General features: G+C 37.9%; 1 protein-coding gene across 5 annotated transcripts in view; it reads right to left on the reverse strand.

Moving 5' to 3' along the window:
- The window catches only part of GSAP (gamma-secretase activating protein), an 89,561-nt gene that overhangs the window by 41,913 nt on the left and 33,817 nt on the right, over window positions 1–13,831 (reverse strand). For all 5 annotated transcript variants that reach the window (XR_013829804.1, XM_079931707.1, XM_079931706.1 and 2 more), the window contains 5 exons: window positions 7,508–7,585; window positions 6,022–6,099; window positions 2,177–2,269; window positions 1,839–2,056; window positions 185–254 (listed from right to left, as the gene is read on the reverse strand). Coding sequence is in view for 4 of the 5 variants with exons in the window: in XM_079931707.1 (XP_079787833.1) it covers window positions 185–254; window positions 1,839–2,056; window positions 2,177–2,269; window positions 6,022–6,099; window positions 7,508–7,585 (537 nt within the window). In the remaining variant the exon portion in view is untranslated. The remainder of the gene's footprint in view (window positions 1–184; window positions 255–1,838; window positions 2,057–2,176; window positions 2,270–6,021; window positions 6,100–7,507; window positions 7,586–13,831) is intronic.

The raw sequence follows: 13,831 nt of genomic DNA on the forward strand, positions 1-13,831 counted from the left end.
AGCTTCTTACAAAACCACAAGAGAATGAAATTTAATTAGGTGCTGACTACAACAGAGTTTAAAAAAAATGAAAAAAACACTCCTAAACAGCATTTTGACAGATTGAGGCATTATCAATTTACTGCTTTCCCTTAAGCAAAAGGGTCAAGGGTTCAACTTAATATGCACCATCAGCAACACCTACCAATTATAAATTCCTGAATGAGGTCAAATGAATGGCAGGCAGAGATGTTCTCAGAAATCCACTGAATAATCTTTAAAAAGTAAGAAGACAAATCTATTGGTATTTAAATCTGCACCCTGCCCCCACCACCAAAGAAGTACAAAATATATATGAATAGTTTAAAATGTTATATCTCTTTTAGAATTGCCTAAGAACACACTCACTTCTACACAATCTCTGAGATACATAACGTAAGGTTGTGTGGGTAAAATATAAATGAGGTCCTTTTCATGCATCATTTTAATAAATGCCCTTGACTGGGATCCAAATAAGCCTTCTTGAATCCAATGTTCGTTTTTGCTAGAGTAGGACATATTACAGCAAAGTCGCAGTGTGAAGAGCTATGGATACAGGAGAAAACCAAACTCAACCACTGAGCTTGGAGGCAGCAGACCTGTGTTTGAATTTCAGCTCAATTACACCATTTAATCATTGTGAGCATGGCTATGCTATCAAGGAAGGTATAATCCCTGTTATATCAACAGTTCTCTCAATCAACCTCTATAACCATCCTCACCTGCTGCAGGAACGAAACCCCCCCCCCCCCTTGTTCCCGACCTTAGAATTGATGGTATGAGGCTTGCCTAGCCATAGGGCACTCTTGCATTTCTGATCCTGCCAATAATTGTTCTCCTTTCCAAACCTACTCATCAAGCTAGTTGTACTTATTTTCACAATTAGTTAAGTTAATAAAGTATTACCATAGACAAGTGAAATATGGATACAAAAAGAATGCTGGCGGCTCAATAAAAGGTGAAAACTTGGGAAAGACTCCAAGGCATGTCTCTAAAACACTTATTAAAAAACTAGGTGTGAGACAACTATAAAAGAAAAAATTGCCTGATATACACAAACTATTTAAAGGAGGATTTTTAAACTATTGACCTCCTTAGGGAATAAAATGAAAAGAAAAAGAAAGTAACTGGAAGAGCCATACAGGTACAGATAAAGAAAGTCAAGACATTACTTAGTGGTTTTATGAAAGAAAAACGATTTTGAACTCCAATTAGCTGATACACAAAGAAAGGGCCGTAATCTACATCAAAAGATACAGGAATAAATGTACATTTATATATTTTAGGTTAAAAGAAAATATTTAGGCCATCTTTTTTCAATCGACCAACCACCCATTGGTCCCAATCAAGTCTAATGGGGGGTTTCTTCAACTTCACAGAATAGCTGTAATATTAAATAAGATGTATGAAAGTGCTTCATAAACTATAATGTGAAATATAAATGTGAGGTATCTCTACTTAAAATGTCATAAATAGATTTTATTTACCACCAGATTTTAGTCCTTTTCATGATATACACCAAATACAAACCAGGAGAAAAAGTAGGTATTTGAGAAACTATTTACTGAGCACTTCCTTGTTAGCACTTCCTAACATTTACTCACAATATGGAAAAGAGAAGAGTGAAAAGAACAGACACGCCCTCCCAGTCTGAGGTCTGTGTCCATAAAAAAGGAGCACAAACGAAGAATATGTTCAAGTCACGACGGAGACCGTAAACCTCAACTGTTACCAAATAAAAATAACTTCTGTTCATTTCAGCTACTAAATGTACACGTGTTGTCCATTTGCCACTTTTTAAATTTAAGCTATATTCCCACCTTGGCTTCCAGTCGCCGTGGGTCTCGGCCACATGAGAGCACACAGTGCAACAAGGCCAGCTTCTCGCAGTCCAGCCGGGTGTTCCACAGGAACTCCAATAAATATGACTGGTTGAGGAGTGCCCTATAGAGCTTTCCAGAACCCCAATCCAGGACCAGGGATCCTGACAGTGACTGTAAAGGACTATGAGGTAGCATATCAATCACTTCACTGTTTCCTGGCCAAAAAAAAAAGTAGATCAGCAAATAAAAGAAGCCCCTCTGCCCCAAACATAAATATTAACTTTAAAACGAACCCAAATGCACCCTGTTCACGAGGGGGAAAACTACAGCCATACCTGTCAGAAACAGACTGTGGCAGATCAGGTCTGGATGTTGAATGTTAAGTAGATGAAAGAAATGACCAGGCAAGTAAACAGCTACATAATAGTCTGTGGGAGAGAAAGATTTAAGTCAGTTCCACATGGCAAGAGCTGTATAGGTACAGATAAAGCCAACAACGTTACGGTATCCCTATTTTTCTTTGAACCTCTTAAAACACAAAGGTTTTGACCAATGTAATAAGAAGCTGTCTGATGTCAGTACGGTCCATCTTCCTAGCAATATCTCATTTTCTTCAGACATTTAGCCATGGTTATCTTAATTTATATCTGTAGTTTTGTTTCTAAGAGAACTGTGGCTTTATAGGAATCTAAAGGAGCTCTGAGAGCAAGTTAGAATAAAAAATATCCAGCAACATGAATTATTCCTTAATCTGACAGGCTGGAAATAGCTTATCATGGGAATTTCCTGCATAATTTCTGCCACGTGGGGGAAGCTCTACAATTTAGTTTCCTATGTCTGCCCACTGCTCATCATCGTTGTCATCTTCTCGAAAGAAGCTTTAAATTGATACTCATCAAAACAGTCTCTGCAGGCATTCTGACACTTTGTGAAGTACTAATTTGTTTCCATGCATAGCAAGCTGCCTAGAATGCACATCTTCACAGTCCCTGCACCAGATATTTCTGTACAAAGAACATTTGTATACAGATTGAGGCAAGGTATAAAAAATAGGTTTCTGGAGAAGGGGGCAAGGTAGAAGTAGCCCTTGCCAATAATTTTTCTAGGATCTTAGAAAAACAAAGAAACTCATACAACAGTAGTGAATTTCATATAGATGAAACATTTAGATTATAAGTGAGCCAGCTAGACTCTTTTTCCCCTAAGAAGCAAAGAAATACATGCTAATAATGTACACAGAAGGCATTCTGTGGAAGGGAAAGGAAAGAGGATGTAAAACTCTAACCAGCTGACTTATAAGTGTCCTTTCAGTCACTGTGGATTCAGTGATTGCAAGTGGTTGCAATAATGTTACCATTATGGTAATGCATAAGTAGAAAAACACAAATAACGATAGAGTAGGGCACAGTGGAAAGGCATCAAATGACCTAGGTTAACTCCTAGCCCTACAGCTCAGCCAGTTAATTAGGGTGGTACTATGTCCCTGGGAGAGGGGGCATTTGGAAATACATGAGGGTGTTCTGAGTTGTCACAATTATTCAGGTAGAAGGGAGATTCCTACTGCCATTTGATGAGCAAGTGGGCTCCAAGGAGGTTAAATCCCTCAATGTGCAGGACCCTCCCACCCAAAAGTTCCTTTCTCACCAAAAATGTCAATAGTACCTGTGGTAGGCTGAATGATGGCTCCCAAAGGTGTCCACATGGTAATCCCCAGAGCCTATGAATATGTCACCTTAAGTAATAAAAGGGACCTTGTAGATGTGATTAAGGATCTTGAGGTGGGGGGGGTGGAATCCTGGATTATCCAGGTGGACCCAATGTAATCACAAATGGTTTTATAAGAGGGAGGAACAGGGAGCATGACTACAGAAGAGAAGACCACATGATGATGTGAGAGACTGGAGTGATGTGGTCACAAGCCAAAAAATGCTAGCCTCTATGTGCTGGAGGAGGCAAAGAATGAATTATTCCCTGCAATCTCCAGAAGGAACCATTTCTGCCCCCACCTTGACACCTCAGGACTCACTCCTTGCAGAATTCTCACCTCCAGAACCATAAGACAATGTGTTATTTATCTAGGGGCTAAATGTGTGGTGATTTCTTATTGCAGCAATAAACTAATATAGTGCCCCTGATAAGAGACACTAGAAGAAGCTTGGGCACACATCACAGACTTTCTGAGACTCAGTTTCATTATCTGTAAAATGGGGATAACGTCACCAAGAAGAATTGTTGTAAGGATCAAGATAACAAGTAAAACACTTAGAATATAGTATTAATTTTTAAAATGATAGTTTTTTAATATATAAACATATCTTTCTTATATACAGGTGTTTGGGGTTCATGGAAAACTTCCTCCAAAACTCTATTCTTTAATATTTCAATCAATATAAGCCCCTTTTAAGAGGGTGACAATTCAGGGAAATTCCATGCAATAAATCGCAAAAAAGACATCACTCAAAAAGCAATACTGTTGTCATAAAAATTACCTCTAGAATAGTTCTAATCTTGGGTACAATTTTGTGCCTATATATTAAAATCTGTTTAAAGAAGGAAAGATGGCTTAATGTGAGATAGCCTATTTTTACAAAGCTCTAGTATTTTTGCCCTCTCCACGCTCTGAAGACCAGAGATTAAATCATGCCTGCCCTTTTCAAGAGTCAATCCCAGGGGTAAGAAGAGGAAGGATACCTTTGACCTCACAAAAGGCTAAGTTTTTTTAGTGGAGAGTTTCCCACATCACTCTCGAGATGGGATGCTGATAAAGGATTTCTGATAAGAATCAAGTCTCAGACCCAGGAAACCTTATATTTATCCTTCTTACCACAGGAAGCAGTAGAAGCAGGCCTCTCTAAAGCAACTTCCCACAGGTTCAGAGCTCATATTAAAAACTGGCACATACTGGCCCACTTAGCATAAGATATCTCTCCTCATCAATAGTATAATTCAAAATAAAAATTTTTTTTTTGCAACAGTGTGGATGGACCTAGAGAGTATTATGCTCAGTGAAATAAGTCAGACAGAGAAAGACAAATACGCTATGTTATCACTTACGTGTAGAATCTAAAAAATAAAATAAATATGTATAACAAAACAAAAGCAGACTTACAGATACAGAGAACAAACGAGTGGTTACCAGTGAAGAGAGGGAATGGGCGGGCAAGATAGGGGTAGGAGATTAAGAGGTACAAGCTACTATGTATAAGAATGTACAGCACAGGGAAATATAGCCATTGTCTTGTAATAACTTTAAATGGAGTATAATCTATAAAAATATTGACTCACTATTTGTAAACCTAAAATTAATATAATATTGGACATCAATTATACTTCGATTAAAAAAGACACCAAAAAAATATTTTTATGGTCTTTATCACTTTGGTTCTCACTTTGCCCAGTTCCTTCACATAACACCTTCCTAAACCTTTGTCATGATAGTAGATGGGCTGGGAAACAGGGAAAGAAGAAAATATTCAAGAATCCATCTGCTCTAAACCTGAAAGCTAAAGCTTTTCTTTTTAAAATATTGGGTCATATCCCATATGCAGGCGAACAGCAGTTCTGTTTAGTCTTATGCTAACCGGTGTGTGCCCCTCACCCCAGCTGGCATGGAACAGCAGCTTTCAGTAGGGAGGTACAATAAACCCCTTCTTTATTGTCTTCATTACGGACTCACTATGTTTAAGCCAAATACTGAAGTTCCCTTTACCATACTTACTCAATGAAAAACAACTCAGTCAAGCTGATCCATAAGTAACTTATGGGACTCAGAAGCTTCTAGCAATTACCAACAGGGAACAGACAATTTCTCAAGGGCCTTTGTCTCTCTAGAATCAAGGGACAACATCACGTATTATTTCTCATAGGCTTTTAGGAAACCTCTCGCTCACCGTCATCATCTTTATACTAACAAATGGCATTTTAGGATTCCTACTAAAAACATAAGAAAGCCCACAGCCCAGGTTCCCTAAGAAAGGAGATGCATTGCCTCGCCCCCCTGCCAAAAGGCTGATTTTTTTGGGGGGGGGTGCGTTCCAGAGGAAACCTTCCCTTATCTGGCTTCAAAAAGGTCAGTCATAGTCATCACAACCTGAGTCCCAAAGAGGCATGAGGAAAATGAGGCATAACAGTTACCGGAAGGAAGAGACAGAGCAGAGAGACGCCTATGCCTCTCACTCACCAAGGCTGAGAAAAGTAATGCCCTTTGTCACACGTGAGTCAACACGCCCAAGAGTAGCAGTGAAGGTCTTGCCGTGCCCTGTGGAGAGAGAACGTGAAGCCAGAGAAAGGATGTTAAGAAACAAAGAGCTGGAATTCCACCCAAGGCAGTGACTCCATGTCATACTCTCCGCATTTAGTAACTGTGAAACTGACAAAGCAAGTGTCTTTGGAGCCCTAGAGCTCATGGTTCCCTATCATTCTCCAAAAATCAGCATTGAAGGCGGATCACCTGAGTGCAGTCACAAGCCAGTAGTTGTTCTGGGCTTATGTATAAACTTAGACCTTAAAAGGTGGGTTGTGCTGGGATAGAAGGACCTGAAGAAATCTACTTAAGGATCCAAGAGGTGGAGACCAGGTGGCTCATTGGCCCTCGTGCCTCAAGGTTCACTGCCACACTCTTGCAGTCATTAAGGCCCTCAGAGACTTCTCTGAATCACTTAGGAATCTCACTGTGACTCAGAAAGTGTGTTAGACTATCTACTAAGGGCTTCACTCTCCACTCTCCTAACTCTTAATCATGGTTATTAGCTCTTAATAAAACTTTCAGAAAAGTTTTATTTTCTGGCTTTAATCATTAGATTAATCATTAGAAAAATGTATGAAAACGTTCCACAAATATCAGACTTTTACTATTAAAGCATTGATATAGGTCTTCTGAATTTACTTTTACTTTCTTCGTTATTAAGTTATTCAACTCTTTTACTTTAATCTCTAACTTCTGAAGGTACTATTAGGCACTCCTGAAGAATAAACTCTGGTGTGACCTGGCATAAATTTTTTTTTTATTTTGAAAATTCTAATTTTAAGCAATTTTAACTCTACCCACAGTATGTACTATATAAATACTAATTTTAAGGAACTAAACAAGCGAAATAAATACTCTTTAGTATGGTTCAGGCTAAAACTATTAAAGGGCACTCTGTGACCAACTACAGAGCTAGAAGAGTTTGGGCACTTTACTCCTGTCCCCAAGGCTGACTGTTGACATATCAATTTCTTGGGCCACAGATGTATGAAATGAAATAAATGTATCTTAGGTCTAAGACCTGTTAAGGACCGAGACCATGGAAGCTTTTAAACTAAAACCCTATGTACCTTTGTAAGTTAAATCTATTGGTACCTTTCAGTTAGTAATAATAAAAAATCAAACACACACACTTTGGGCAAATACATCCCTTAGCATTGGTCTACAGGCTTAGAAAAAAGACACAGGTCAAGAAAAAAATGTATTACAAAATATTATTTTAAATGTAATTTAAAAATAATGAGCTCACTTAATATTCATCATTCATGAATTTCTTCAGGAAATATGTATTATATAGGTATACAGATATACAATGTACTGATTGAATTTGTTACAAGGTAATAAGACTTTAAAGTCTATCTACTTTGCTGCTATTTGGAAAAAATGACTATGTAAAAGTAAAAAAATAAATGAAAAGTACCTTTATGAAAGTAAAGCACTGAATACGTGATTTGCTCCCAAGAGTCAAAGTTCGGGCAGTAACATACACACAAACTTCCTAGAAGGAAGAAGGTATTTAGTAAAACTTAAAAGAATCGTAGACAAATAGAAAGTTTCCTAAGCCACTTAACCTTGCTGCCATTCCTTTAGATGTTCTGCCTCAATTTACCTCATAGATTATTCCCAAATTCTAGAAATGGACCATTAACAAGTTGCTAAGAAATTTCAATTCAACAATTACTCAGCACACACTATAAGCAATTTACTGTGGTAGGTTACTGAAGGCTAGGAAAATGGAGAGAGAGAGATTTCTGTATATGAAATCACAGGAACCTAGAGAAGTTTACAAAGCTTCATGAGATTCTCCTTACATACATATACTCCCCTGTGCCCTTTTGTAGCTTGCTTTCCAGCCATTGCTAATAGCTATGGACCTCAGGTTATCAAAAATGTGTCTCCTATTTACAGAAAGTTTCCAGAGTTCTTCTTTATCTAGAATGGAAAGCAAACTGGGGCAACAAGAGCAAGTGTGGTGTGTGTGCCTGTCCCCATCCATATTTGGGTCACTGAGGAGAGCTCCTGGCATAGAGTGGCCTTTCCAGATGAGCCCTGACCACACTCACTCAGCCCACCACTCCAGAACGACCTCAGCCTTTCCACCTGCTTCAATGTGTAAAACTGTCCATCACCTCTAGCAGCTGTCGCCACCTGGACAGACTAGGTAAGTCCATCAATGACCTACAAATGAGGGCATTATGCTTAAACTGATACTTCTATTCTAATGCTAGCATTTATGTGATCACCTGAAATAGGAGATTTCCAGGGTGGAAAGGAACTTGACAAGGAGCCTGGAAACCTGGGTTCTAGTCCCAGAGGGAATATTAACTAGCTGTGTGAATTCAATCATTATTCTACTCAGTGAATTGCAATATTTCCTCTACCATACTCCATTAGAGTTCCTTTATCAAAAATCATGGTAGGAAAAACAAGGCCCATTTTCCCTAAGAAGACTATTTAAGGACATGTTTAAGCATTTCGTTATAATATTTATCCTTTGTGACTCTTTTAATGACTTTTAAGACTGCCATATATTGTTAGAAATTCATTTCATTGCGATATTTTCAACAGAAAACAACAAAAAAGAATAACTTTATCAGACAAAAAAGTAACAATTCTGTTAGATTTAAAATTACTGTTATGCTTAATGACCACACAATGATAATATCTTTTCTTTAAAATTACAGCAGACTCTTTAAGAATAAAATAATGCTATACTAAAGCAGATACAAAAATAGTAATTATAACAGATACAAAAGTCCTCGGTACCACTTTGACTACTTTTATACAGTAAACATACTACCAGCAAAAACCCTACTGGTTTATCCTGTTCTTTTACGTTCTATGATCACAGGCATTTTTAGCAAACGGAGTTAAAACTTCATCCTCTCTAGTAATAAAGAAACAAGAATTAAAACAAGCCACCACATTTTTCCTTTCAAATTAGTGAAGTTTTAAAAATGATAATCAATTCTGTCAATGGAGCAGTAGGAAGAACATTCTCAAATAATAGTAATGAAAGAGTGAACTAGTACAACCTCTCCGAAAAACTGTTTTGCTGAGGATTAAATATATTCACACCTGTTGACCCAGTAATTCTTCTTTTAGGAAACTACCCTGAGGAATGAACGTGAAATGTCAAAAATATAAGGAAGATCATAACCTCCATTCTAGCAAAATCCTCTGCACACCATCCTTTAGAGAATTGAGGTTATCATTTTTCTTGTTTTGAAGAAAGTTAAAGTGAGATGTAGAATGAACTAACCTAATTACATACACCAAGAGCCATATTCAGATCTCATAAGCAAATATCTCCAAATAGTTATGTTGTGGCTTAGTCCCCTCTCCCAATCCCAAAGGGGGAAAAAAAGACACAACAAGGGGAAATGGGCTGTGCACAGGCTCTGCAAAGCTGTCCCATCTCTAGAATTTTCTTTGATAATGGAAATGTTCAATATCTGTGCTGTCCAATATGGTAGCCACTAGCCACATGTGGCTACTGAGCACTTAAAGGATGGCTAATGTGACTGAGGAACTTCTTTTACATTTTATTTAATTTTAATAACTTAAATTTAAATAGCCACATGTGGCTAGTGGCTACCCTCTTGGACAGCATAGCTCTGGAGCACTGGTTCTCAACTCTGAAAGTACATTAAAATTACCTGGGCCCACAGATGCCTAGGCTCCACCTGAGATCAACTAAATCAGAATCTCTGGGATGAGATTCAGGCATCAGTATTTTTTAAATTTGCCTGAGTCATATTAATTAAATTCTCTAAGCCTCAGTTTCCTCAGTTGTAAATAAGGAAAACATAGAACCTCCTTCGTATGGTTCTAATGTGAGTGTTAAATGAGGTAATATGTATAAAGCTCTGGCAAAGAAGTTATAGCTGGTCATAAAGGTTAGCTGCTTTATTATTATTATTTCAGAATAATTTTGCCGCTATTTACAAGTTGGGGGAAGTCAGAGTTTGAAAAAACAAAGCAAGCTCTTAATGGCGTATCCAGAGATGTGTAATGAATATTCATCAATGATGAAGATAACATCTCAAAGCTGGCTAGCCTGGGGGAAACCATTTGGACAATGAAAGCTATTATGGACAAAGTTTTCCAAGGGAAATTATCTCATTGTAAAAGGCTCTATAAAATGCTAAAACACAGGCCTAATTCTGGGAACTTGTGAAGGGCAACTCTTGCAATTATATGTACAGGAAGGAGAAGTTACACTTTTCACCCCTCACTACCTCCCAGTAGGTGGTGCACAAGAAAGAATTACAGCCACCACGGAGTTAGAACACACAGGAGAACTCGAAGTACAGCTTCAGGGTTGACTATTGGATAGGGAGTGTATTTTCTTTCCTTCAATTCTTTAGGAGGTCCCTGATTTGTAAAAAATTTATTAGAAAAATCTATACAAACTCATAATGTTAATACGTAAGTGTCCTGACATTGGCAGAGCACTTTTGCCTATCACCAACTCTCATGAGCAGCCTCCAGATTTTAACCTCTGACTCCCTGGAAGGTAGCAGATATCATTTCTTAGGGCAGGAAAATTCAGGACAAAGATGCTTTCAAGAACGTAAAAAGTAATGCTGAAAGGACAAAGTAGCTCCCAATGACCAATATGTGACAACTGAACATCCAATGTTATTACAGCATCAGCATTAATGTAAATAGTTGAAATAAGTTGAGTTTGTAAAAAGCTCTGAGTCTACCTATATTTTTTTCATGAACCATGTTTTCTGTTCTTCACACCAGTGGAAAATTAAGCTCCCCATTATAGAGGGAGCCATATAGGGATTAGACTATTTGCTCTCTTCTCCATTCCTACTTTGCTGAAGTAGGTTTGTTTTAACAACAAAGGTTAAAAAGTTATTTCTGAAAAGTAATTTGGGAAATACATGAACTGACAACTTCTTAGTTGAAAAGCAAAAGGGTGCTTCTCTGGTTTATTTCATTGTAAATCTGGAAGCATCCCATTTGAAACAGGTTTATTTTTTCTATTTCAAAGCTGACTGCGAAAAGCAAGGCTCATTTGCTATTCTCCTAGATGTTGCTGAGAAAGGAAAAAACACTCTTTCACATCTCGTGCCGGATTAACCTAACATTTTATTTCTTAAGATATGTCATAGATAGCTTATTTATAAGCTGCTACTGTTCATGAGAAATTCCTATGGGAATAAACTAAGAAGGAATAAAAGCTTCATAGAATAAAAGCCTAAAATGATTATTTATATCCAACAGATTTAAAGTCAAGTACAAGGTAGTTAAGTACTAGCCTGGTCCCACCACACGAGCTCTGGATCCCATTACATCCCACCTTCTAAGCAAATTTGTTCTACTGGTCATTCCTCTCTGCTGTGTATTGTCATCTTTTCTTTTCCACTAAATATCCCGTAAGCATTCAAACACACTAGAGTCCCTACTGTCTCAAAAAATGATATTCCCTAAATCCCACTTTGCCTTTCAGCTGCTGCCTCTCTCATGCCTGCACATGCTGCTAAAATTTTTCAACTCCCACATGACACTTAACCCATCACAATCAAGATTTCACCTCAGTCACCCAGCACGAACTACTCACAGTAACCTTCATGCAGCTATACCCAATGGACTCCACCTCTCACCACCTACTAACAGTCACTTTCTTTTATGAAACTCGCTTTGCCCTTGGCTGTTATAACACCTCACTTGGTTTTCCTCTTCTCTCCCCATACTTTTTCCTTTTTCTTTGAATGTTCCACCTAACTTTTATATATTTTTTGCTCCCAGATCTAATTCCTAAACCTCTTCCCTTTTGACCCTTTACCCTTCCCACAGCTTCAAATGCCAGCTATGGTCTAACAACTTCCACACTTATTCATCTCCAGTCCCGACTCCCCTTCTAAGCTCCAGGTCTCTTAGTTAACGTGTCCAAAACAAAACTCACGATCTCCCTTCCTAAGCCCCACCAAAACCACTGTACCTCAGTAAACAGCACTGCTGTTGACCCATCTGCTTGTGCCAGAAACCTGAGAACCATTCCTCTTCATCTAGTTCATAGCGAGTCTCCTCAGTTCCATCTCCAAAATTCATCACAAACCCTCCTAGTTCTCTCTACCTCTACTGCCCATCCCAGATCAAGCCTCATCTTAAATATATGACTACACCTTATCCTAACTGCTCATCTCCCCACTTTTTCTCTTGTGCCCTCTGAACTATTCTTCACACAGCAGCCACAGTGATCTTTTCAAAATACACATCTAATCATGTCACTACCCAGTTAGAACACTTCAGTGAAGGACCGTCAATGGACCCTAAAACCACCAGATGAAAAGTTGTTGGGGAATAGGATAGTAATTTAATGCCAAAGTATCACCTCACAGATTACTAACGCAAAGGTTGAAATGTACCTTTACAAGGGAGACAGGCAGTGGTTACCACTTAACCAAATGACCAAACTTAGTGTCACTAACAGTAGGACATCCTTACATTATACGTTTCCTGATCTGGTGCAAATAAAGTTCACAACATCACCTATGAAATATTCTTACCAAAAATGTTTAACCTATGTCTAACAACGCCTTTAGGCCTAACTTCCAACTTACAGAAAATGTAAAGGAAAGAGAAAGAAGTTAAATCTTTCCACAAAGAAACAATTAGACAAATCCAGAATGTGAGATATTCCACAAGGCAAATAGCCTGGACTCTTCAAAATGTCAATGTTGTGAAAAGAGAAAAAAAGGGACAGAAGATAGGAGGTGGGAATCGGTCTACATTACAATACTGCAAAGACAAAACAACCAAATGAAACGCATGAATCTTTTAAAAGTTATATGCGTACACGTATCTATTCATGTATACGCATACACATAGATACATACACGTGAAAAGGACTTTTTAAAACACAATTATGGAAATTTGAATATGAAATAGTTTACTAATTAACGTAGCTAATTTCTTTCAGTGATAATGGAAATGAGATTATGTAAGAGTATCCTTAACCTAAGGAGATACATGCTGAATTATTTAGTGGTAAAGTATCATGGTGGCTGCAACTTACTTTAAAGATTTAGTCAAAAAGAAAAAAATGCTACCTATTTAAGAGGAGAATGATAAAGCAAATGATAAAGCATTGTGAATGATATGATTATTTAAGTAAAAGGTACATGGATGTTCATTATATTCTTGAACTTTTCTGTACAATTGAGCATTCTCAAAATAAAAGGTCGTCATAAGGAAAAAAAGAAAAAACTTTCGTGACCTTATGACCCTTAAGATAAAAGCTAAAGCCCTTCCAGAGTCTGCAAGGCCCTATGCAACCTGGCCCCTGCCCACCTCTTCAACGCTCTCGCAATACTCTCCCTCTTGCTCACTCTACTTCAGTCACCCTGTTCTTAGTTCATATACCTCCTTCAAGTCTCAAAGGAAATATCATGTCCTGCCCTAAACTCCCCAAGACTTGTTTATAGAGGGACTTACAAGGCTGAGGGAGACCCTGGATGGACAGAAAAACTATAGGATGGATTTTGAAGGAGTGAGGTGGTAAAGGAAGCAATTTTCAGTTTTCATTCTGTAAAATGAAATGTACTGGCTGGACTAGAACATATCTGAAGATATTAGTAGCTTCCATTAAACATCTGTTATATGTTCTCATGGCTTCCTGTAGTTCTCATTCATAAAATGTATTCAAATACTACGTGTGCACTTATTTAACGTCTAACATCCATACTGAATAGTAACGCTCTACTAAAAAAGGTTTAGGTCAGTT

This window comes from Stenella coeruleoalba (assembly GCF_951394435.1).
Source record: "Stenella coeruleoalba genome assembly, chromosome: 9".
Lineage (NCBI taxonomy): Eukaryota > Metazoa > Chordata > Mammalia > Artiodactyla > Delphinidae > Stenella > Stenella coeruleoalba.